General features: G+C 38.2%; 1 protein-coding gene across 3 annotated transcripts in view; it reads right to left on the reverse strand.

Annotated features, from left to right (window-relative positions):
* The window catches only part of SPATS2 (spermatogenesis associated serine rich 2), a 150,642-nt gene that overhangs the window by 4,234 nt on the left and 119,705 nt on the right, over positions 1 to 26,703 (reverse strand). For all 3 annotated transcript variants that reach the window (XM_040488243.1, XM_040488242.1, XM_040488244.1), the window contains 5 exons: positions 24,194 to 24,455; positions 22,320 to 22,499; positions 19,813 to 19,948; positions 6,528 to 6,586; positions 2,861 to 2,970 (listed from right to left, as the gene is read on the reverse strand). In XM_040488243.1, the coding sequence (XP_040344177.1) occupies positions 2,861 to 2,970; positions 6,528 to 6,586; positions 19,813 to 19,948; positions 22,320 to 22,499; positions 24,194 to 24,455 (747 nt within the window). The remainder of the gene's footprint in view (positions 1 to 2,860; positions 2,971 to 6,527; positions 6,587 to 19,812; positions 19,949 to 22,319; positions 22,500 to 24,193; positions 24,456 to 26,703) is intronic.

Below are 26,703 nucleotides of genomic sequence, written 5' to 3' on the forward strand. Positions count from 1 at the left end.
ATTTTCCATTGTCTTTTTGTTGCTTCAAATTTTACTAAATGGCCATCATATTGCCTGTGCCAGGTGACTGATGGAATTCAGCCATTTTCCTAAGGTTCAAAGGCAAGTCTGTTGGGGAGCTTTATGAAATGCTACCTGATGGCCAAAGCCCATCAGAGATGATGAAGAGAAATTGTAAAGAAAGAAGAAAAAGTTTCCAGTAGAGGGCCATCTTTCCACTGTTGGCTACTCTCCACATTGTTCCATTTTATACAGAAGCAGAGGCAGCAAAAATGCTCGTACGTTACAACAATGATTCCATGTAAATAGAGGGCTTGGTGTTCTTTAATAGGAACCTCCTTAGGCAACCCACTTCATCCCTTTATAAAGTAGGATTTGTTAGTCCTTGAAGTGGGGACAACTTCTTGAGATGGAAAATCATTCATGTGAAAATCCAACCTTGCAAATGAGAAGGGTTTATGCTGCAAGTAATTTAATCCTTTTAAGCAGACTGAGCTGAGACATAACCAACCCCTTGGGTCAAAACTAACTATCATGTCAGGAATAAAGTGCTTCTGGGGGTGTCTTTCAATAAACAATTTCCAAAGTAGCCTGGAATCTTTTTTTTTTTTTTTTTTTTTTTTACCCCCAGATGAAAAGGAGGCAAAAAGGAAAAGTTAAAGGCCTACATATCATTTACAAGAATCAAACTCCTCAGAACAGTCTTCTAGCAGGTGGTCTAATTCCACTTTGGATTTTCAAGGGGTATAATCAAAAACATCAGAATCCTTGGGATGGATCTAGAAGCAGTAGATGGTAAAGGAGAAATCAAAATTCCCTGTGAACCCTGAAGTCCTGAGAGTACACTGTGGCTCAGGAAAGCACATGAACCTCTGTAACATAGAGGCTTCAGACATGTAATATCAGTCTGAGAGTAATTCTGAAACAAATTCTAGGGTTTGTTGAGCCAGAGACATAACAAGAATGACGGAAATAACATGATCTGGAAATAAGACATTTAAATTGCACAGCACCCACTTCAGTACACTGAATATGTAGAGAGAAACAGATCCTTAGTCAGCCTGCAGAAATATTTCTAGCAGCTTTTCAACCACGTGGGAAGGAGAACAGATGAAGCCTGTGAGAGCCAGGATTCTCATCTAATTCCAAAGGGGTTTCCGGCTTCTCCCAGATAGTTGAACAAGACTGACTGGCATCTTCATGTCAGTGAAGAAAGACTTTCTATAATTTTTAGTATTATAGTTCTAGTTAATCAGAAATGGTAATTTCATACTGGAATCGTTTTGCTATTTCACCCCAATAGCGTCTAAGGGGAGAAGTGAAAGACTGAGTGTGAAAGACTGGGTCAGGATGATAAGGATACCTGGAAGGTCTTAGATGATTTCCCATCTAGGTTTTTATTTTACAAAGGCTGTTATATAGCCTGTGCAGCAAGTGTTCCTGTTAAGTATGGCAAGAAGTCTCATGTGTTCAGAAAGAGCAGAGGTTAGGGCTCAGGAGTAGGAACAGCCAACTCTTCTTCACACAGCTAACGGTTTATAAACAATTATTTAGAATTCCAGTGTCCACAACTACCCACAAATATCTCAACGTCTCTCAGGTCTCCATGCTTAGTCTCAGAAACATTGTTCTTTATATAAGAATTTTAAATGTATGAGGGATGCCTAGGTGGCTCAGTTGGTTAAGCGTCTGACTTTGGCTCAGATCATGATCTCACGGTACGATTTGAGAGTTTGAGCTCTGCTGTTGGGCTCTGTGCTGACAGCTCGGAGCCTGGAGACTGCTTCAGATTCTGTGTCTCCCTCTCTCTCTCTGCTCTTGTGCTCTGTCTCTCTCTCTCTCCCCCCCTCCCACTCAAAAAAGAAATAAACATTAAAAAAAAATTTTTTTTAACAATTTAAAATACATGAATGTCGAACCTAAGTAATCTTCACAAACAGATACAATACAATCAGTATCTCAAGTTGCTAATTTTTCTCTTCTAAAATCAGAATCAACCAACCAACCATTTCAATATTTACTGAATCCCTACTACATGCCAAGGCACTATGCTAGACACTGGAGGCACACTGGTTCCTGCCACTGTAAAGTTCACAATCTAGTTGGGAAGACAGATCAGTCAAATGCATATAAAATGATAACTATGCTATGAACATACAAGATAGGGGGCATGACATGAAAGTTAAAAGGACGAGCAGGTCAGTTATCTGTGTGCTGGGACTGGTTGGGTGGGGCGTTTTGTACAGATCGAAAAGCATACATACAGCCCTCCAGCAGGAGGGAAGAGACTATGTTTGTGGGAAGGAGAAGCAAAGATGGCCAGAGAACAAGGGGAGTATGGTGTGAAATAAGATGGTGGCAGAGCCGGACCCTGCAGAGCCCTTAGAGGCCGTGTTAAGGATTATAGTCTTTATCCTAAAAGCAGTGGGAGGTTTGAAGCAGTTTAATGTGGTGTGAGAACAGATATGGAGAGCTCGGAGGGCAGGGCAGTGGCAGAATAGACGGGTGGAATCAGTTAAGAGGCCATTACAGAAGCAAGTAAGAGACAACAGTAGCTGGATCACGATGGTGGTGGTGAAGATTGAAGAGAAAAGGTCAGATCTGAGATTTGGGAGGAGGTCAAACAGACAGGGTCTGCTGACAGATTTAATATGGGAAAGGAGAAATTCCTAAGGCTTCCAGGTTGGACACCTGGATAGATGACAGTACCATTTACAGAGAAAGGGAACATGGAAGACGGTTAGCTTTGAGAAGGGAAGATCATGAGTTCAATATATTAGATATGGCGATGAATTATGGAGATTTGCTGCTTCAGTCCCTGAGGGTAAGAAGAAAGGCAGAAAGGAGAAAGAAGTTTTACCTTGATATCAGCTCTGAGCTCAACCAATTGCTCCTCTGACATTCGAACAGCCACATCAGTCATCTTCTTTAGAAGTTCGGCTTTCTTTTGTCGGCTGAGCAAAATTTCCACTGTGGAGGAAAAGAGAGTAGGACTCTTATCTTCTGCTAAATAGGATAAAGGAGAATTGGAAATATGGGCCTTGCAGTACATATTTGAACAGCCAAAGGCTTAGCTGCCCACCCATCCAGAAAATGAAAATACCAAAGGTCCAGTTTCCAGCTTCTTGAGGGACTCTGAAGGCAGTTAAATGGTAAACACTTTTTATGAATCATAAAGACTCATAAATCATTTGTCATTTCTCTTTCTTCTCTTTCCAGTCAAAAAAAAATTTTTTTAATCAAGAAATATATAAATTAAAACAGAAATAGGTACCCAGGGTAAAAAAAAATTCACCTAGAATAAATGGGTATAAAATGAAAAGTAAAAGCATTCCCCTACTTCTGACAGCAAATATCCCTCTCCCTTCTTTCCCCTCCTTACAGATAGGAGTATGTCATATACGTGGTCCTTTCCTTTACCTAAGCTATTTTTACTTGACATACCTTGAAGTTCATTGCCTATTAATACGCTGGCTCTCCTTCACTGTTTAACAGCCACATGGTTTTCTACTACTTAGGTATACTACAATTATTTACTAAGTCCCCTAACGGTGGATACTTAGGCTGTTGACAGCCTTTTAAGAAGTATAATCTTTGGCATGCTCCCAGATGTATAACTCAGATATGGCCACAGAGGATAACAGACAATATGAAAAAAAAAAAAAAAATCTCTCAGAGCAGAGAACCAGGGGTTACAGAGGATGTGAGCCAAAGAAATCCTCCAAGGAAGCAGCACTAGGTGCTGCCATATGAACGAAGGAGTTTTCTCTGCCACAAGGCCAGGGATTCTGCTACTCCTGCTCAGTACAATTTGATCAATGCTTTTCCAGGTGGGAATTTTTTACTCTAATTATACTCTTCTTTATATAATATTGGAGGAAGGGGCATTTAACTTTTCCTTTAGTTCATGGGACCCCAGACCACAACATGCCATATCCAGATGTATTGAAAGATCTGAAATGACCCCGAAGCCCTGGACTTTCAGCTAAATATACTAATTAGATGAGACTTTGGAGGTGTTGTCATTGAGGAGGAGGGGAGTGTGTTCTCATTTTTTAAAAAAGAGGATATCGGGTAGCTGAGGGGTGGACAGTAGCAAAAAGACTGTTAGCAACTGCATATCCATTCTCCTCTTTTTCCTATCGGAAGTCCAGTGTTTTGGGTACCAATCTGCTTAGGTAAAAATCTACATTTCCTGGCTTTGCTAGATAAGACAGTCATGTGATATGGTTTAGTCACTGAGATCTAAGCAGAACTCACAGGGCGAGGTTTACAGGAGTCCTAGCCAGCATGTAACATATTGCCTCTCCTCAACTGGAGCCTTAGCAGGGATCTTTTGACCACAGGTACACTCTAAGGATGGCTGAGTACAAAGACAGAGAAGCCCGGGTCCCTCATGTCATTTTGGAGACGCCCTGCCAGCCCTGATCACTTACCTCTGGATTTTTCATTTCATGAGAGAAAGAAATAAACTCACATTTATTTAGGCCACTCTGTTGCATGCAGTCAAACTCAATTCCTAACTGTTATACATAGAATCCTGTAACCCACTTAGAAATCAGCCAAATTTATGTTAGAAAATAACTAGAATTTTCCAAGAGCTACATCAGGTATTCCAGAGAGTTGAATGCCTTTAGCAAGTTTACTTATTAGCCTGATTGTCACGGATATGCCACCCATGGGCTGCCCTCCCCACATGAGCTTAATTAATAAGAACACACTTTCCCAGTAAGTGAGGGATATGCCTACAAAAGTTTCTTGACACTAAGGCCCAATAGTTACAAATGATCTACTGGTCTGGCTCCCAAGATAAAACCTGTCTGCCATTTTGTGTCAAATCCATTTGCTCTCAGGAATCTGCATTCTAGGATTCTAAGACAAAACTACAGATCCCATCATGGAGGAAATGTGTCACGTCAAGACCTCCACACAAATCAGTGGACCCAATTACATAACTTTGGACAAGCCACATTTTCTCCAAAGGACTCATTTCTTCATTTATTAAAAAAAAAAAAAAAAAAAAAAGGAAAACCTAATTACCTCATAAGGGTAATATGAAGATCATAGAGAAATGAATGAAAAAACTCTGAACTGTGAAGTACTATGAACATATAAATTAATAAAACTATTAAACGTGTAAGAAAAAAAAGAAGCACCTTCTTGATAGTATTGGTAAATGAATAATTACATTTACTAACACTGAGATCCAGGATTTTAGCATGAGAGAAAGGAGATACAGATATACAACTGACAAAATTAAGTAAAACTGTAGCTCTTAATTTGATAAAATAAGATTTGCCATGAATTGATAATTGGTTGAAGCTGGACGGTAGCAGTTAATTATATCAGCCATTTTGAAATGTTTGGCATTTTCTATAAAAGATATATTTTTAAAAAGCACCTTCTTCTCAAAAGTAAGGACTATGTCTTCTTACTAGCTTTATTTGAAACTTTATGCTCAAAATAGAACACACAGTACACGAATGGACCGAAATGGTCACATTTAGAAATTTCAGGATATACCACTCAATTTAAATGAATCTCACCTCTGAAAAACAGTGGACAGCACCTGTTCAACATTTCAGGTCAAAATAGATCAAAAGAGAACTCAGCTCAGTGCCTCCTCTGGCCCATGAGCATAAACACAAATGGTTTAATTGTGAGTCATCACCTCGACCTATTGCCATTCGTACCAGTCTGAGAGCAGGTTAAAAGAAACAACCCTCCAAATTACAAATCTAGCATTCAAAGCATGAAGGTCAAACCTGCTGCTGAAAAGCCCACATCAATGCCATTGTAGAAGCTGTAACAGATACTCCCTTCTTTCCATACAGCTGTGTATCTTGTACCTAACCCTCAACAGGAATGACAAAAAACAGGTATCTTGTTCTTTGGTTACAAAACCCCACAAATTACCCAAGTTAGACTCTATTCCTCCAGAATCTATTTTAGTAAGCTTTCAAGGAATCCTGGTCATGGTATCCTAAACCCTCATTTCATTGACTTCTTCTATCTAATGATAACAGACACTGAGTGAAGACTGTTCTACAAACTGAGAAAACCAAGAAAGTTCTCAGATAGGTAATGACAGTGATGCATACACTAAATTGTGGGCAAGCTGGTGAAGTTAACTCTGATTATGCCAAACATTTTTTTTTCCAAGTAGAAAAAAAAAAACCCAATGGAATTATTCAATCACTGGAAGTAAAACCCAAAATAAGACAAAACCCAGGCACCTGGCAAGGATACTTTATTTTCCTAAGATGATGTTGTGGTGGCAAATACCATGATGCAGTCCCTCAGACATTGAACATTCAAAATATTAACATTCAAAAATATTAAAAACCAGATTCTTGTAAAGTTGTTTCACCTGACAGGATTCATATGCCAGGGCAGTACAGCTTCTCAAGATTCTTCAAATGAATATATAAACTCCTACAGTGACATTTATATTGAGCTTTTGTTATGAGGGTTGAAAGGCAGATACCTACTAATTGGTAATAGCTTTAACTACAGATCAGTCTTACTTGCTTCAGCTTTCACTTTGTCCATTTCAGCAAGCAATGCCACTTCTCGATCCATTAAACTAGGAAAAGATGACAAAGGGAAAAAAGGTTTGATCAGAAACTCAAACAGAAATAGCACATTGTTAACAGAGGAGACAGACTTATGAGTTGGTTCACTGAATGTATACTACAAAGTAAACCCTGTGTGGACCACATAAAAATTGTCTTACCCTCAGCAAAGGATATTTTAATGATTCCAATAAATAGACCTGATTCCCTTTTATTTCTTTTTTTTCTTTAATTCCCTTTTATTTCTGTGTATTACAGTAAACCAGTAGCTAGAAGTCCAAGAATGGAGAACCAGTAGGTGGCAGTAGCGAGCTACAGAACACTTCTAGCTAAACTGTGCTAAAGCAAAAGTTCTGGAAGTTGCGTACTTCCACATACAAAGTCACATATTTTTTATTTTATATTTTGGTCTATAAAATCAGACAGCTTTGCTTCTAATACATTTTACCAAGCAATATCCGTACTAGGGCATGGTAAATTTATCCACCATTAGGATTTTGTATATTCTCAACACTTTACCACAGTTGCACCAAGTCCACTGGCACTTTAGTCTATTTTGTCAAAGTTTTTATTTAAACTCCAGTTAGTTAACATACGGCGTAACAGTAGTTTTGGGAGTACAATACAGTAATTCAACAATTCTTTTTTTTTCTTTTTTGATTCAACAATTCTTATTTTTTTAATGTTTGTTTATTTATTATTTGTTTATTTATTTATTTTTATTTTTCCGAGAGAGCACAAGCAGGGGAGGGGCAGAGAGAGAGAGGGAGACACAGACTGCAAAGCAGGCTCCAGGCTCTGAGCTGTCAGCACAGAGCCCAACACAGGGCTCGAAGTACCCAACCTGGAGATCATCACCTGAGCCAAAGTTGGACACTTAACTGACTGAGCCACCCAGGTGCCCCTTGATTCAACAATTCTGTACATTACCCAGTGCTCATCACAAGAGGTGTCCCCCTTAATCCCCATCACCTGGTCAGCCCATCCCTCCCCTCTGGTAACCATCAGTTTGTTCTCTGTAGTTGAGTCCGTTTCTTGGTTTGTCACTCTCTCTCTCTTTTTTCCCTTTGCTCATTTGTTTTTGTTTGTGGCACTTTAGTCTTAAGGAGGCAGAGTAGTTAAAAGACATATATACATTGTGCTGGTTTCAGGTAAACATTTAATAATCCAGAAAAAATGAAATCAAAGGTTTCTGATAGGCTTTCTACAGAAAATGAACATCAAATGGGTACTGAGAATTTTCTCCACTGCAAATGTAAATGGCACGTAAAGCTTTCTATGTTCTTGTAAAAGAGCCCACTACCTTCAACATATAGCAAGACAGTAGTTTGCCCTAGTCTGCAACCTCTGGATACAAGTAATTTTCCTTACCGTATCAGTTTTACTCAGTGGTGAAATAAAAATCTAAAATTTTGATACTTGCCCAGACATGAAATGTTCCAACTCTCTTTGAATTTTCTATTCATTCTGATTTCCCCTTTTGCAAAGGAATAGATCTACAAGGTTAATAAAAGTTCTACTCTTGCTTCTGATTGTAAAACTAATCATATATACACACACACATAAACATATACGTATACATATATATGAATGCTGATTCAATTTAGCTCAATATTTAGTGATGTTAGCAGAAAGTAGTTAATACAGGGACTATAGGGGCGCCTGGGTGGCGCAGTCGGTTAAGCGTCCGACTTCAGCCAGGTCACGATCTCGCGGTCCATGAGTTCGAGCCCCGCGTCAGGCTCTGGGCTGATGGCTCGGAGCCTGGAGCCTGTTTCCGATTCTGTGTCTCCCTCTCTCTCTGCCCCTCCCCCGTTCATGCTCTGTCTCTCTCTGTCCCAAAAATAAATAAAAACGCTGAAGAAAAAAAAAAAATACAGGGACTATAGTGTGAGGTATACAAAAAAAGATAAGGCAGGGTCATTTTCTCAAGGAGCAAATTCCTTTATATGAAGTGCCAGAGAACACAGGTTTGATAAGAATTATGTATGATGTGGGGCACCTGGGTGGCTCAGTTGGTTAAGTATCTGACTCTTGGTTTCAGTTCAGGTCATGATTTCACAGTTCACTGAGTTTGAGCCCCACCCTAGGCTCCATACTAACAGAGCAGAACCCGCTTGGTGTTCTCTCTCTCTCTCTCTCTCTCTCTCTCCCTCTCTCTCTGCCCCTCCCCTGCGTGCACGTGCACACTCATGCTCTCAAAAAAAAAAAAACAACAAAAAAACATCATTATGCATGATGTTAATAAACAGACTTGTAATGAAACAAATTTGGATGGCATATTAATCCAGAAGCACCAGACAAGAGAGAAGATCCAACTATTGTACAGTAGCAATACTCTGCTAAGAAAGCATTCTCCAAACCTTGGCAATACTTTGCTCTGAGAACTCTAGCAGCATTTGGAATACCTAAAAGCAAAACAAAAGCACAACTGAGACAGGAGCTGCCAGGCCTCAATTTTGACCCTACCTCCTTTCTGTTGCTGAATCACCTTAAGATGCAGACGCTGTGTCCACCAGATGACAAATTTGTCTCTGGCAAAGCTTGTAAAATATTTATTAAGACTTCCGCAAACAAGTAAGCTTTTTGCAGCTTACAATCTTTATTATGAAAAAGTAGAATGTCACATGACACAGTTAGCAAGAAAAAAAATTCTGCATCATCACAATCAGACTTTTCTGTGGCAGTAGGAGCTACGAAGTACACTGTGTTGGATTGTTTTTCCCCCTGTAGGGATGACTGGAATCTATTTTTATTTATTTATTTTTTTAACGTTTATTTATTTTTTGAGACAGAGAGAGACAGAGCATGAACGGGGGAGGGTCAGAGAGAGAGGGAGACACAGAATCTGAAACAGGCTCCAGGCTCTGAGCAGTCAGCACAGAGCCCGACGCGGGGCTCGAACTCACGGACCGTGAGATCATGACCTGAGCCGAAGCCGGCCGCTCAACCGACTGAGCCACCCAGGCGCCCCGACTGGAATCTATTTAAATAAAGTTTGTTTTTTGATTGACTCACTGGTGATCGTAAGAAATTCAGAGGCAGTGTATGGACAACCATCTGCCCATGCCATTAAAAAAAGTGCATATTTTCGTGCCCAAAAACCCCACTATAAAAAGCAGTAAGTGCTTCTATTTCTTGCTTGTTGTCTTGCCATCTATTGATAACACCTACAAAAGGTCTTATGTCGTCGGCCAAGTATTAAATAGAGCAATCTACTGGTTAACCGAGGCTGTTGGGATATTTTCTCAGAGAAAAGCCTGATGAACATTTGCAATTTTCCTGAAGATTTTCACAAGTCTTTAAAACACAAAAATGAATATGGGGTGCCTGGGTGGTTCATTCGGTTAAGCGTCCGACTTCAGCTCTGGTCTTGATCTCACAGCTAGTGAGTTCGAGCCCGCGTTAGGCTCTGTGCTGACAACTCAGAGCCTGGAGCCTGCTTCCAGTTCTGGGTCTTCCTGTCTCTCTGCACCTCTCTTTCAAAAATGAATAAATGTTAAAAAAGAAAAAAGTAAAAAGTTTAAAGAAAAGCACAAAAACGAATAAATGCTAAAATATAAATGCCTGATAGTTAGCTTTTGTCATTGTAATGTTAAGTGCCTGACACTAAGCTTTGATTGTCCAGACCTCCATTTCAAAGACATCTCAGATAAACAGACTGCCAGCTGCACAATAAAAAGTCAGGCTACCCCACACAGGAAGTTCCTCTTTTAGAAAGCCCTGAGTGACCCATATAACTTGAGTGACCCTACTTTCCCTTCCCACGCTTTAATTCCTGCTCTTATGTTTTAAATTCACCAATAAAGAATGAACCCACAAAACCTTAGGTAACCCACCATCACCTGCAATAAAGGCATAACCCCAGTCTGGGCTCTATTTAAGCACCCTGTGCTGTATGGCACTGGACGTGCCATGTCCCCTCTAGGACATGTAAGTAATAAAAGCTTGTTTTTTTTCCAAGATCCCTGATGGCAGTTGTTGAGGTGTCTTACAATCCTAAGAACCACCAGGGCTGATCCAGCCACAACGCTAGCTCAAATATGGCCTCATTACAAGTAATATGCAGCCCAGGTGAATGCCCCCCGGGCGTTTGTAGCTGAGAGCATCGCCATAGATAGGCCGAGACTGACCAAAGCAATATAATAATAACTTGCCTCCTAAAAGTACATCACATAATGTACTGCAACTGTGTAGAATGACCATATCTTTAGGTCATCAATGCTAAAGCATTTTAGAGGTGGCATGTCATAATGCCTGCAGCTTTCAAATGGTTCCACCAAAACACATCACACACACACACTCTGTACCATCCTTCCGTGTCTTTTGTCTCTTTGAAAGTTTTCACAATAAAAAGTTGAAATAAGTGCATCACAAATAGAAAAGGTGGGAAGAGTTCAAAAGTGGACAGTAGGGTAAGCATAAAGATAAATAGCAGAGGCTTTTTCTTTTTACGATTAAAAACAAGAGTTTATCGTAATATTGCTTTCTAACAATGCGGAAACTTAAGCTCAAGTTTTTCACCTGCTCCTCAGCTAAACGATGGGTCTTCATATAGATCTGTGGCCAAGAGATTCAAAAGTACCTGTGGTTTGAGGTAACAGTTTTTAGAGGCCATAACTGCAAGCAATGAGTCCTCTCAGAGAGTGATGAAAAGCTCATTCAGACAGTTAGACTTTCTGTTACCTTGTTCGTGCCAATACACAGGGACACTGAGCTTGCAGTTGTTGTCTCAAGGTTTTCCTGAATGGAAATACACCATAATCAGCATCTGATACACTGGATTCTGAAACTGCTAATGAAATTCAGCTAAATATTGCGGGGACTTAGATACTAGGTCTTATTAAGCCTGTGCCTTATAACAGTGTAGAGAATTTCCACATCATTTCTTCAGTCATGAAAGATGGTTTTAGATGACTTGTCACTGCCACTAAGGGAAAAGACTGGTAAATGTCTGAACGTTCTGTATTGCCTTCCTTCCTTACTAGGACTTTTTACTATCTTCACATTTGTTTAATTTATTCTAAAGCTTCTATGTAATTTATTTAGTTGCTCAGAATAGTTTTGCCTGTAGTACTATTCATATCTCTAAGTTATCTTACATGTCCATCATTTGAAGCAAGCCCTTTAATTAATGCATTTAACATGAAGATTATTGATTCTAGCTATTGCCTTCAGTATTCCTTGGTACCAAAAAAATGTTAACTATCATTTGTTTATGGTTGCTGTATTACAAGACAATGTTATGGGATGCGTAGGTGGCTCAAGTCGGTTAAGCATCCGATTCTTGACTTCATCAGCTCTGGTCATGATCTCACGGTTTTTGAGTTCAAGCCCCACATTGGGCTCTGCGCTGGGAGCCTGCTTGGAATTCTCTCTCTCCCTTTCTCTCTGCCCCTTCCCTGCTCGTGAGCTCTCCCTCTCAAGATAAACAAATAAACATTAAAAAAAAATTGTTTTTTAAAGAAAATAATGTTATAATGGAAACACATCTCTGGCAATTCCACAGCCAACTATTTCAAGGGATAATACTCTAAACCACTCACTAATGTTAGAAAATATTTGTACCTGATTATATTTGCTGAAAACCTAAAACTTATTCATTCTAACACCTCTAGCCAATCAAAGGAGAAATCCAAGCAAAGCCAAAGCAAACACCTTTACTTCTCTGAAGACATTTCCCTCTTCTCATAAAAACAATCAAAAGAGGAGTGCCTGGGTGGCTCAGTCGGTTGGGCCGCCGACTTCAGCTCAGATCATGATTTCGCGGTCCGTGAGTTCGAGCCCCACATCGGGCTCTGTGCTGACAGCTCAGAGCCTGGAGCCTGCTTCAGATTCTGTGTCTCCCTCTCTCTCTGCCCCTCCCCTGCTCATATTCTGTCTTTCTCTGTCTCAAAAATAAATAAACGTTAAAAAAAAATAAAAAAAAACAATCAAAAGAGGGAACAGTCAGTAGTTTTTATTAGCAGAAAATTAATGATGCTTCATATGCTTTGTAGAACTCCATACTCCCAGCACTTGGCCTTATTAGAGTATGGTACATGTGCATAGGCTCAAAACAAAAACAAAAAAGACCAGTAAGTCAGGTCATCACACACAGAGTTGAACAACAGTGGTAAAGTTAACTGAAAGAACTAGCTTATTAAATCATGTTTGGATCTTATCAAATCAGGAGTCCTCACAAAGCATGTAGACATGCGATTTCATATTTTAAGAGTCTGAAGTAGCTTTTAAGAAATTAGGATGTGAATATAAGCTGTTCCTCTGGGACTGTTCTTTTCCAGTGGTCAAAAGCATCTCAGTTCTGAAGTAATATTATAGACCATATGACTCGATGATATTTTACAATATGTTTAGGAAAAAAAGAACCAGTAGCAATCTAGATTACCAAGGAGTTTATTGTTCAAGTTTCTAGTTGGTAAAGAAAAATTGTTAGTGTTAAGCCATCTAGAGAGTAGCTGGCTACATCCTCACTTAAAACTGTGTTTTTTTATCCTCTCTCTCAAATTATGACAGTAATGTCTAAAGGGCGACATATATAGACTAGAAAGGCAAAGACTAAAAAATAAAGGCAAACAGAGATACCTGATAAGACAATGAAAAAGAAAGCAGGGTATAGTAGAAAAGTGTCACTTAATACCAAGTATGTTTGGGCAAATTAGTATTTACTGTGCCCATCTTTTCTTACCTATAAATTGGGTATAATAGTTATACAGATTAGAAACATGTGCATAAAAGCTTCTGACATGCAATAATGGCTCAATAAATAGCAGCAGAAATTATTATTCAAATATCTGTGTTCATCTTGACTTCTCAGTTCCAGCAGAATATCCATTTAGTAAAATATGTTCATATTAACTTTGGTAAATCATTATATATACCAGATCCATTGTCTAGAAATTCTTAAATGAACACATACACATATTAGCACAGTGTAAGCAGTTACAGAGAGGTGAATCAAAGAAAACATTAAATGAAAAGAATATACCACAAAAGTACACTCACTATGATTACAACTATTAAGATTATATGTGCATGCAGATGGGGGACACAAGAGGACACAGAAAGTTAAGTTGGTAGAGTTACATGACTTTTACTTCTACTTTAAAGAACTGCTGTTATGCTCTCATTTTACCTTGGTCTCTGACTTCCTCCCATATTACTTTCAACTACTGCCCCCTTAGCTATAGCTATACCAGGCGGAGCCCCTACATGTCCCTTCTATGCCTTTGCTTAGATCAGATCTCCTAATGACAGTATTCTAGCCCCATCCTTTCTGCCAATGTAAATTCCTGTCCTTCAAACCTTAATAATGATTCATTTATTTTAAGAAATCTTTTCTAATTGACCCCACTCCCTAGTTACCTTTCCCTTAATCTTCATACTTTCTCCACAACTAGGATCTGACTTGAAGGATAGGTGAATCACAAATCCTTCTAAGGTGTGATTTAAGGCTTCTGAATTACAAAGCAATATTTGGATGGAATATTCCTTCTTAAAGTTTTATTTTAAAAGGATCCTTATAAAGGCTTTCATAGGCTCACTCAAAATTTTGGTCCTGCTCAATCTAACTCTGTTCCATAATGACAAAATTTCTTAGTCCCTAAATTTCCTCTGTTATATAGCCTTTAAGCTGAGAAGGAAATAATATATATGACAAGTACCAAGTCTCTAGCATTCTTCCTAAGCTTTAGTGAGAAGTGAGCCATCAGTAAGAGATGGGATGAAAATCATAGGTTACCGGGAATCAGAATACAGAGATTCAAATATTGAGTCTGCAATTTATGATGTTATGTTAGGCAAATCGCTTAAGACTCAAATCCCTTTTAAACGGTAAAGTTGAATTTAAAATTCCTACTTAGCAGGATAGAAATCCAGATAAATAAGTCAGATAATATGACTGAATGTTTGGTAAACTGTTTGATAATTATCATGTTACTAGATATTTTCACAGATGGTTAAAGAGTTAAAATTTTAGGAGCGCCTGGTTGGCTCAGTCGGTCAAGTGTCTGATTCTTGGTTTTGGCTCAAGTCATGATCTCAGTCATGAGGTCAAGCCCTGTATAAGGCTCCTTGTTGGGCATGGAGCCTGCTAAAGATTCTCTCTCTCCCTCTCCCCCGCTTGTATGCATACACACTCTCTCTCTCTCTCAAAAAAAAAAAAAAAAAAAAAAAGAGTGAAAAATTTAAATTAAAGGATATCAAAAACCAAGAAGGCCAACTACTAGTAGAAATAAGGTATCAATGTACTAAATATGCAACAACTGAAGAATAATTTAAAGGTATAGAGTGCTATGGAGATTTTTGATACCACATTATTACATTAGCCCATTCCTTTATTTCTAAAATAGACATTTTTGAAAGTGCTTTGGTTCTTAAAATGATATGTAAGTTTTCACCATATAAAGTTTACATGGACTTTAAGGATCTAAAAGCCTTTGGTTAGACTACCTCTGGCTTAACATCTTCTCTAAAAGAGAAGCTCAACTAAAAGGAAGTAACTTTTTTTGCTGTTTAATTTATTTTTTTAATTTACATCCAAGTTAGTTGGTATATAATGCAACGATTTCAGGAGCAGATTCCTTAATGCCCCTTACCCATCTAGCCCATTCCCCTCCTCCCACAACCCCTCCAGCAACCCTCTGTTCTCCATATTTAAGAGTCTCTTATGTTTTGTCCCCCTTCCTGTTTTTATATTAGTTTTGCTTCCCTTCCCTTATGTTCATCTGTTTCCTATCTTAAACTCCTCATATGAGTGAAGTCATATGACATTTGTCTTTCTCTGACCAATTTCACTTAGCATAATACCCTCCAGTTCCATCCATGTAGTTGCAAATGGCAAGATTTCATTCTTTTTGATTGCTGAGTAATCAAAAAGAAGGTATATATGTATATACTACATCTTCTTTATCCATTCATCCATCAATGGACATTTGGGCTCTTTTAATACTTTGGCTAATGTTGATAGTGCTGCTATAAACACTGGGGTGCATGTGTCCCTCTGAAATAGTATACCTGTATCCTTTGGATAAATACCTAGTAGTGCAATTGCTGGGTCATAGGGTAGTTCTATTTTTAATTTTTCAAGGAACCTCCATACTGTTTTCCAGAGTGGCTGCACCAGTTTGCATTCCCACCGGCTGTGCAAAAGAGATCCTCTTTCTCTGCATCCTCACCAACATCTGTTGTTGCCTGAGTTGTTAATGTTAGCCATTCTGACAGGTGTGAGGTGGTATCTCATTGTGGTTTTGATTTGTATTTCCCTGATGATGAGTAATGTTGAGCATTTGTTCGTGTGTTGGTTGGCCATCTGGATGTCTTCTTTGGAGAAGTGTCTATTCATGTCTTTTGCCCATTTCTTCAGTGGATTGTTTTTTGGGTGTTGAGTTTGATAAGTTCTTTATAGATTTTGGATACTAACCGTTTATCTGTTATATCATTTGCAAATATCTACTCCCATTCCATCGGTTGCCTTTTTAATTTTGTTGATTGTTTCCTTCACTGTGCAGAAGCTTTTTATTTTGAAGAGGTCCCAATAGTTCATTTTTGTTTTTGTTTCCCTTGCCTCCAGAGACGTATTGAGTAAAAAGTTGCCTGTGCCAAGTTCAAAGAGGTTTTTGCCTGCTTTCTCCTTGAGGATTTTGATGACTTCCTGTCTTACATTTAGGTCTTTCATCCATTTTGAGTTTATTTTTGTGTACGTGTAAGAAAGTGGTCCAGGTTCATTTTTCTGCATGTCGCTATCCAGTCTTCTCAGCACCACTTGAAGAGACTGTCTTCCACTGGATATTCTTTCCTGCTTTGTCAAAGATAAGCTGGCCATACGTTTGTGGGTCCATTTCTGGGTTCTCTATTCTGTTCCATTGATCTCAGTGTCTGCTTTTGTGCCAAGAAGTAACTTTTCTAAGGTGAATGAGGAATCAGCTATGAAAAATTTCAGTCATAAGCAAAGACTTACATTGACTTTATATGTTTAGAATTTCAAATTTCTTATCCATTTTATCCTTAAAAAATTATTTTAAAACGTTTATTTTTGAGAGAGAGAGAGAGAGAGAGAGACAGCGTGAACAGGGGAGACAGGGGAGGAGGGGAGAGAGAGAGAGAGAGAGAGAGAGAGAGAGAGAGAGAGAGACACCGAATCCGAAGCAGGTTCCAGGCTCTGAGCTGTCAGCACAGAACCTGATGCAGGGCTCAAACCCACAAGCCATGAGATCATGACCTGAGCCAAAGTCAAATGCTTAACCAACTGAGCCACCCAGACACCCCTCCATTTTCTCCTTTAACAAAGAGTTGAGTGTGTTTAAGAGATGCCTCTCCATTTTCTCCTTTAACAAGGAGTTGAGTTGCTTTACAAAGGCAAGTTGAGTGTATTTCCTGTTGGCATTTTCACCAACATATTATATGACAACTGTCCAAAATGATTTATCTACTTTAGCTTCATGTTCCATTCCATATCCTGCTCTTTAATAACTTTAAACTTAAGTCAACTAATAGCTCCAACAATGTAAGTCAGACAAATTTTATGAATGGACAAGAAAAGTAAACTTGGGTCTAGAGATGATTATTACTGGATCACCAACAGATTTTGAGTTTTACATACTGGAAAAGCCTCTGATTTTACCTTCCCACAGGTATGTGTCTGCTTTCATTTGGCCCCAAAATGAAAGCAGTTATGTGTATAATTCCCCTAGTGCCCCATCAATGTAATCTTACTGTTGCAAATTTGTTAAACCCTTTTCTTTTCTTTTATACTATAACCAACACAAAAAATGGCTTCCTGAGTGACATTAACTCTAAGCTCTGGTTCAGTGCCAAATGGAGTTAGCTTACCTGCCAATTATGTCTTGAAGTAGCAACTACAAGGGGCATTGAAATAAGGTAGTATAAAAACCCAATCAGCCAGAGAGAAGGGCACCAGCAGGAAAGGGCAGGTAAATCTCTTTCCTCAAGTTAAATTGACCCGGTTGTCACGTCTGCTAATCAATCCTAAATACACAGTTCCCAGGCAGGAAACCATTTCATTTGTCATTTATCGAAGGAGGCTCTCCTTGGCTGGGTTCCAAGTCAACAGGAACTCACAAATCTCTCTCCCGGAACTGCATTTCCTGGTTTAGGCTGGTTCTGAATACAATCAGATCCTGTGGCTAAGTAATCAGTAAGCTAAACAGTCATGGAAACCTGAGGCTTATCAAAGCAAAGTTGGGATGATCTACTCTTAGCTCTTTATTCTTTTCCAAATGAGTCAATAATATCTGATCTGATAGTAATCCAGGGCGAAGGGCATGGTACTTTCTCCCAAAAGGTTCATAAAGAGTAGAAACCAGTTACTTAGAAATATTCGTGTAAGTTAGAGCTTAATTTAAGGTGAGTTTGGGAAGACTGCTTGGAGTTAGAGAAGTATAAAGATATAGAAGAACATATTAGGATAGAAAAGTGGCATCAACAAGTATATAGAAGAGGAAATGTGAATGTTAAGTCTTCTGGCTGAAGCAAACATGTATGTAAGAAAGACAGAAGATATGACATTAAATTTCTAGCTATAAAACCTGAAAGGGAAAACTCAGGATTCAGGACAAAGAGCCTGCTTAGGATTCTCTCTCTTCCTCACTCTCTCTGTCTCTCTCTGTCTGCCCCCTACCCCATGCATGTGCCTGCCCTCTCTTTCTCAAAGTAAATAAACTTAAAACTATATACACAAACATATATGTACTTTTGGTTATGATGATTTAGTGGACCATTCTACACTTTGCAAATGATAAAAGTATGTGTCAGCAACTTTTTGGAGGCTTTATTCTACATCTTCATTAATTCATGCCCTCTTCAATTCCACAGGACGGAGGCTGCCTACACTCCCTTGTCTCTTGTTTCTTGTGGCATGAAGTAACCATACTAAGCTGATGAACAGAGACGTGGTTGAATACAACCACAAACAGGCAAGAAAATGGATGGTTGGGAGGAAGAGTGGGGTAGGTTTCCTCTATTCATGAATGCTTCCTCTCATATTTCAGATCTAGGCAAGTCTTACAGGAAAGGAAAGTAGACAGTCTTACACCTCCAAACATCAACCTAGCTGCTGGTCTTTCCATCACTTTACTGAATTTGGTCCTCGGGGCTTTTCCATTGCAAACAAGTCCCTTATAAAAATGCAAATACCTCCCCAGAAAGGAGTTATGGCTTCAGTATTAGTTACCACCTCAATATATAATGATTAAAACTAGCTTCAGTAATTTTAAAAAACATTAGAATATATTTCTCCCCGCAAAAGATTCTATAGTCAAATATGCTTGAGAAACAGCATAGTATAGCTCCCTCTTGTAGATTCACAGTGCACATTAGCATTGAAAAAGCACTTAAGTCCAGTGGTAAAATTTTTAAAAAAGTATTTTCAAACGTCTTTAACTACCAAACCCTATTTCCCCTACAGAACACATATTAATATATTTTAAGATGTGAGTATTTTTTATTGTTTTATTTTTATTTTTAAATTTTAAGTTTTTATTTTTAAAGTTTTGAGAGAGAGAGAGAGACAGTGAGCATGCAAGTAGGGAAGGGACAGAGAAAGAGAGAGAGAGAGAGAGAGAGAGAGAGAGAGAGAGAGAGAGAGAATCCCAAGCAGACTGTGCACTGTCACTCCAGAGCCTGATGCAGGGCTCAATCCCACAAAACTGTGAGATCATAACCTGAGCTGAAATCAAGATTTGGACACTTAACAGACTGGGCCATCCAGGTGCCCCTAGTTAAGAGTATTTTTTTTAGAACACAGTTTGAAAAACACAAAATTAAAACAAATCGATTAATAATAAGGCACCAAAGATACGTTTAGGGCAGAGTGCATTAGGAAGGATGACAGGAGGTGGGAAAGCAAAGACAGGTCTTTTCTACTTCATAATTTTGTTCAAAAACATCATGCCATTTGTTGCAGGTTCCTGGTTTAAAAGACAGACCCTAAAGTAAAGACGTATGGTCCATTCTATAATTATTTGTCCTTTTCTGAACAATATCAACCTCAAGCCCATTCCTAGAACACAAAGAGCTCTCTGTACCACCCATTTGCAAAATGGCCATGTGACCAAAAGGAGTTGAACGAAGCAGAAAGCTAAATATACCTCAGGATTTTTAAGTTTCTTCCCACTACATAGAGCAGTTAAGAGTCAGAAATTAAAGGACCTGGTGAATGGCAGACCATGTTTATAAATGATCATCTTTGTGCCATGTGATCAAATGCAACTTAACTTACCAGCTCTGCAATTCAGCAAAAGCTTGTTTCATTTTCTTAATGGAAGCATCCATCTCTTCTTTAACTACAACTCGATACCGTGCGAGAGACACTGTACAGCGCTGGAGGTCTTTCACAGATTTTTCAATATTGGAACCTTGGGAAGAAAACCCAAGGATTAATATAAAAAAAGGAGCACAAGTAACCTGAAAGTTAGATATGAACACCTAAGCATGTAAAGTAACAAATGTCATGTGGACTAAAAATGTTTCCTTAATGGCCACCCTCCTCACCAAAAAATTGATGTTTTCATAGATTTTTGTTTTTAACTAAGTATCCTGGCTAAGATGGAGTACTAGGAGTTGGATTTACCCTCCTGTCTTACACAACTAAACACACACACAGACAAAACATATGAAACCTGGTTTTCAGACAATAGACGATAGACAGTACTTTTTCCCTGAGAAAAGACACAAACGAAGTGAGGCCTACAATTGCCTCAACTTACTGCCATGAAAGAGTTTCCAGGCTGCAGTGCAAGGAGGAGAAATCCTAATCCTGAATTGAGAGGACAGAGCTAAGAACTTGGGGAGCCAAGGTGGTTAGAATTCTAAGGGCAGAATACTAGAGAGGAAAGAGCTACACAAAGATGAGAAAATTGTACAGAGATCTGCAGGGGATTCTGAATGCATCGGTGTGAGGAAACTACCTGAGACAGGAAAAAGAACCACTGGAAAGGAATATGCAGAACAAGCCTCAGACCTCACCCAGCCCACAAACAGTTCATGTTCACACCAGCCAGAATAGGGCACCAGGTAGAACACTTGGAAGGGTACTCCCTCAGTAATGAGGCAAAATTAGCTCTCAGGGCTACTCTAGTTCCACCTAACAAAGCTTAAAAACAAGCCTCAAACTGTTACCAAATAGTCCCAGAACAAATCATAACAGTACTTAAATAAAACACAAAAACTATCTAGCAATCGACAAAGCAAAATTCACAATGTCTGGCACCCAATAAAAAATTACTAGGCATACAAAGAGGCAGACAAACACGATCCATAATGAAAAATCAACTAACAGAAACAGATGCAGAAATGTCATAGATGTAGAGTCAAGTAAATAAAGACCTCAAAACAGCTGATACAATCAGATACCATAAGTTCAAGAAGGCAGAGAAAAGCATATTAAGGAGAGACATGGTCGATACTTTAAAAAACCCAGCTGAACCTCTAGAGGTGAAAAAAGACAATGTCTGAGATGACAATTTCACTGGATAGGATTAACAGCAGATTAGAAACTGTTAAAAAAAAAAAGATTAATGAATTTGACAACAGCAACTTCAGAAACTATCCAAAATGAAGTAAAGTATTTGAATAGGTACCAGTGTTTCAAAACTCTCTAAATGACAGGGTTTGGACTATAATTCACCATGCAGGCATTACAAAATTAATAAAATTCTCTGTGTAGTAGTTCGAAACATTGTATGTGGATAAGCCAACTTTATAGGTAAAGATGAAATATATTTACCACCCAACATATTCTAATCAGTTTCCAAAAGTTCTACCAACCTTTCTATATTCACCAATGTCAAAATATATACAATTTATAGGTGAAATCATAAATCTAAGAAGTTTAATGTGCCAAGATATAGATTTCCAATTTTTTATTTAAATTCTTCCTCATCGTAACTTGATTTCTTTCCAAATCTAAAAAGCTTTCAAGCCTTGTGCTTTTCTTTTTGCTTGACTGAGTATTTTTGATGTGCTTTCTGCACCAAGCTGAGGGTCATGTTAGATTTAAAAGGAAAGCTTCACTAATTAAATTTAGCTTATGTGGAATAAATAATTCAATAAAGAGCTACAGGTTACAAGTGTCTTTTACATTTCTGTTTCGTACATTTAGTGGAGTGGACCACGATGCTTTAGATGTATGACACTCAGAGGGGCTATCATCTCTACCTGTTTAATTACTGGCTGATTATTTAAATGATGAGTATAGTGAAAAAAAAAAAGCAAATAACTACCACCAGTCGATACTGCACACTTACTTAAGAGGAAACGATCTTGTTTAAAGCTACAGTCTGACAGATATTAGTAAGTGCATGAAGTTGTGAAGAGAAATGAAAAGATTTCTTTAAAACATCATGTCAGAGTTGGCAGAGCTTTTTACTATTAAATCAACCAGGAGATAAAAATGAAGGAAACCGTACAAAAATGTTGTAGTAAAGCAAATAAAAGAAACAAGTTACTGTTAGTAGAAAAGTCATTCTGGCCAGTAGAGTTTGACTTTCATTCACTAAAAGGATCCCTGTCATTATAACAAGACTGTACAGCATCTAAAATACTATCAGACTCCAACTGTGTACAGGGAGTTAGGGAAGGGTAGTTGCTGCCTCAAAAACAGAAAAAGTATTACCTGCTAACCTCTGAGATCTTATCTGAGGAACAAGGAGAAAATGTGCCCTCTCTAGCCAAAAGCACAATTTTTTTTGTTGTTTGTTTTCTCTCAAAGGTAGACTTCTGATTTACCTAGCTTTTTGTTGGTGGAAGAGAGTGGAAACTCTTCCATCCCCAGATTTGAAAACTGAGGTGCTGTGGTAGGTCTTGAGAGAGATTTTGCAGCATTCCTATTTTGTTGAGAATTCTGAGTAGACTGCATAGTCAAAGACTTAGGCTCAAAATCAGAGATGCCATTCTCCAGCATGGACCCTGTCAAAGAAAGGTCAGTATTTTAGAGTAAAAGTTAGGAGGAAATCAATCAAGCAGTCTTAAGTATAAACAAATAAAAAAGGTAAAAATGTTTCAGGTAAAACTACGCCTCTGAAAGGTTATGAACAAAAACAACTGACAAAATAGAACAAAGAGCAGAATCAGTTCGACGAGACTATCAGGAGCATCTGGCTCAGCCCTAAACTTCATCCTGAATGAAAAGGATGAGTCTGTGTTAACCCATCTCAAGCTAAGCTAGCTTGTTCCCTGTACCTTGGTAGCTCTGGGCACAAGGAAGCACTAATTTCTTATAGCTTCTGTAAGATATATTGAGGAAAAAAGAGTTTTACACTGTTCCAGGGAAGGAAGAGTTTTATTATTAATCTATTTATTTATTAAGTTTTTTTAAAAAGTTATCTCTACACCCAACGTGGGGATCGAACTCACAATATTCAAATCAGGAGTTGCATGCTCCACCAATGGAGCCAGCCAGGTACCCCAAGAGTTTTAAAAGCTTTAGGGAAAGCACAAAGAGTTAGGATATCAAAGAAGAGCTAGCTCAGGAAAAAAAAAAAAAAAAAAAAAAAAAAGGAAGCCACTGACTATCTTTGGTTTATTTGAGGTTATAGCGTAGGTGCTATATTTTTCTCTAAGTCTTTTTGTGTGTGCAAGCTAATCAATAAAAGAACATCTGAGAAGTACAGAACTTTTAAATTGTCATTACATAATAACTCTAGCAGCAATAGAGCAAGTGGAAATGGATTAACAACCAAGTAATTAAAAAGCCAATTTTAAAAGACATATATTCCCAGTATCTTCCCAACATTCATCAAAATGGTTAATAAAACAAAAAATGTGCAAGATATTTGAATTGACAACATTAATCTTAACTCTTTATTAGAAAACAAATGTGGGACAATAAAAACCAACAGTCTACTTCTCATGAAAGCCATGGGATTACAGTTACTATTATATATTCCTCACTGTGTTGGACCCTAAAATAGTAACATCAACATCAATTCATCATCATCATTGTCCTTAATAATAAGCAATTTAAAAAGTCTTAAGGTCACCTTCTATAATCTCTAACTACTGAGGGATTATTATGTTAAAAGATTTCCACAAGACTGACTTAAACTAAAATTAAAATATAAGACAATGGAATAACAACTATATTTTCTAGGCCTTTGGTAACTACAGTTGACCCTTGAACAATGTGGGGGTTAAGGGCACTGACCCCCTCCCTTGCAGTTGAAAATCTGTATATAACTTTGACTCTTCCAAAACTTAAGCCTACTGTTGATCAGAAGCTTTACCAATAACATACAGTCAATAAACATGTTTTGTATTTTATATGTATTATATCCAATATTCTTACAATAAAGTAAGCTAGAGAAAAGAAAATGTTATTAAGAAAACCACTGGGAAAAAAATCATTAGGAAGAGAAAATATATTTGCAGTACTGTATTATATTTTTTCGGGGAAAAAAATCCACAAATAAGTGGACCTGCATAGTCCACACTGCGTTGTTCAAGAATCAACTGTACAAAATTTGACTCTTTCATATAAAAGGCAACAAAAGCTAAAAAATAAAAGACTAACTAAATTCAATTTATTGATTGCTTTTTCAACCAGGAAGCCCCTATATTTTTCAACAGAAAACAACTTTTCAAAGACCTGTTAATAAACTCACCTGTTCTATCCAGCACATCTGGTGTAGTAGACTCAGGATCTTCCAATTCTCTGGCATCTATTGAAAGTGTCTCCATACCTTCACTGAGTGAGTCCACAGACTCAGTATCATTGATGGCACCGTTGACATGGTAACCATTAATACCACCTTTCTCTGAAGAAGGCACAGTCTGTTCCTCTTGAATGGAAACCGATTTACTGGAATCTGGGATACTGTTACTTGCTTCTGCTGTAGGCTTTGGTTTGCTTTTCTTCTTTTTGTTCTAATGGTTATTCAAGATTTGAAAAAAAGAAAAGAAAAAGAAGACCCCACAACCCAGAGAAGTAACTCTAGCTACCCAAAGGCAATCAATGTTATTAATTTCTCGTATGCCCTCCCCAAAATTGAACACATTCTTGTATATTTGAACTACTGACTAAAATAAGTATGTAAAATACTTTGGATAAACTCAAACACATAAATATAAAAAATGTATGCATGGAAAAACCCACCAAATCAAAAGATAAATTACAAAATGTGAAATACGTCCAACTTATATACAAAAAGTTAAATTTATACAGAGCTCTAACGAAAAACAAACAAAACAACAGCCCAATAGAAAAAAATGGTGTAGGATACAAACACATGGAATGAAGTGCAACCTCAGTCTAATAAGAAACATAAATTAAAACTGCACTGCAGAGGATTCTGGGACAATGACAGAGGAGGAAGCACTAGTAATCTGTCTCACTAGACAATAATTACACTGGCAGAATCTGTGTAATGTAACTATTTTGGAACTCTGGAGTCTACTGAAGACTTAAAATTTGCAGGTGAAGACCTGGACAGTAAATCGTGGTTAATCTCAGTCAGTATCAGCTCCTCTCATAGAAGCAGTTACCTTAGGGTGCAGGCAGCTGTGCACCTGTTCTTGGAGCAGCTCGCACACATTGTGGGAGCCAGGGCAGACAAAAAGGACCCTGTCCTCCAAATTTTGGGGATCTGCACTCTGGTCCCTGCTGCTTTTTTTGATCACAGGAGTGTAGACAGAGTCAGGCATCCATTGTTATTGCACCTTCTCCCATTGTTGTAAGCCCTGCCAGCTTTGGCTGAGTGACTTCCAGGGAAATAAAAAGAGCAGTGCCCCCAGAAAGCAAACAATAATAAAAAAAATAGCAAATCCTGAGGAAGGGGCAGAATCTGATTTCCAAAGTTATCACATTATTAGATTCAAATGTCCAGTTTTTCAACATAAAATCACAACTACAAAAAACAAGTATGATTTACTTAAAGGGAAAAAATCAACAGTAACTGCCTTTGGTAACCAGAAGGGAGGTGGATAGGGGGATGGGTTAAGTAGGTGATGAAGATTAAAGAGTGCACTGGATGATATACGGAAGTGTTGAATCACTATATTGTACATCTGAAACTAATATTATGCTGTATGTTAACTGGAATTAAAAAAAAAACAAAACAACTGTCTTAAAGATACTCAAAAAATTAAAAGAAGATCTGGACAAAGCCAAGAAAACAAAGTATGAACAAAATGTAAATGTCAATAAAGAGATAGAAAACCTAAAAGAAATTAGTTAAGAGGGGTGCCTAGGTGGCTCAGTTGGTTAAGTGTCCGACTTCGGCTCAGGTTATAACCTCAGGGTTTGTGAGTTAGAACTGAGAGCCTGCAGCCTGCTTTAGATTCTGTGTCACCCTCTCTCTCTGAATGCCCCTCCCCCCGCTGCCCTGTTTGCACTCTCTCTCAAAAAATACATTAAAAAAATCCATAAGGGGCGCCTGGGTGGCTCCATAGGTTGAGCATCCGACTTCAGCTCAGGTCATGATCTCGTGGTTCATGAGTTCAAGCTCCACATCGGGCTCTGTGCTGACAGCTTGGAGCCTGGAGCCTGCTTCAGATTCTGTGTCTTCGTCTCTTTCTGCCCTTCCCCTGCTCACACTGTCTCTGTTTCTCTCAAAAATAAATAAGCGTTCAAAACAAAAACAAACAAGTGATTTCACTTATAAAAAAACATTAAAAAATAAGAAATTAATTAGGAAATACTGGAGTTAAAAAATAGAATAACTGAAATTTTAAAATTCACTAGAAAGATTCAAAGGCAGATTTCAGCAGCAGAAGAAAAAAAATCTGTGAACTTGAAGATTGGAGAATGCAAATTGTAAAGTCTGAGGAAGAGGAAAGAAAAAAAAAATTGAAGAAAAGTGAATAGAATCTAAGGGACCTGTGGGACACCAAAAAGTAGACCAATATACACATCATGGAAGTCTGAAAAGAAGATAAAGGGACAGAAATAATATCTGATGATATCTGAAAAAGAAATACTGGCTGAAAACTTCCCAAATTTAATGAAAAACATGAATATAAACACCCAAGAAGCCTAATTAACTCTAAGTAAGATGAACTCAAGGAGACTCACACTGAGACACATTATAATCAAACTTTCAAAAGACAGAATCTCGAAAGCAGCAAGAGAGAAGTCACTCATCACATACAAGGAATCTTCAATAAAATCATCAGA

The sequence above is a fragment of the Herpailurus yagouaroundi genome, unplaced genomic scaffold (assembly GCF_014898765.1).
Source record: "Herpailurus yagouaroundi ecotype Mexico unplaced genomic scaffold, PumYag 166, whole genome shotgun sequence".
NCBI classification, from domain to species: Eukaryota; Metazoa; Chordata; class Mammalia; order Carnivora; family Felidae; genus Herpailurus; species Herpailurus yagouaroundi.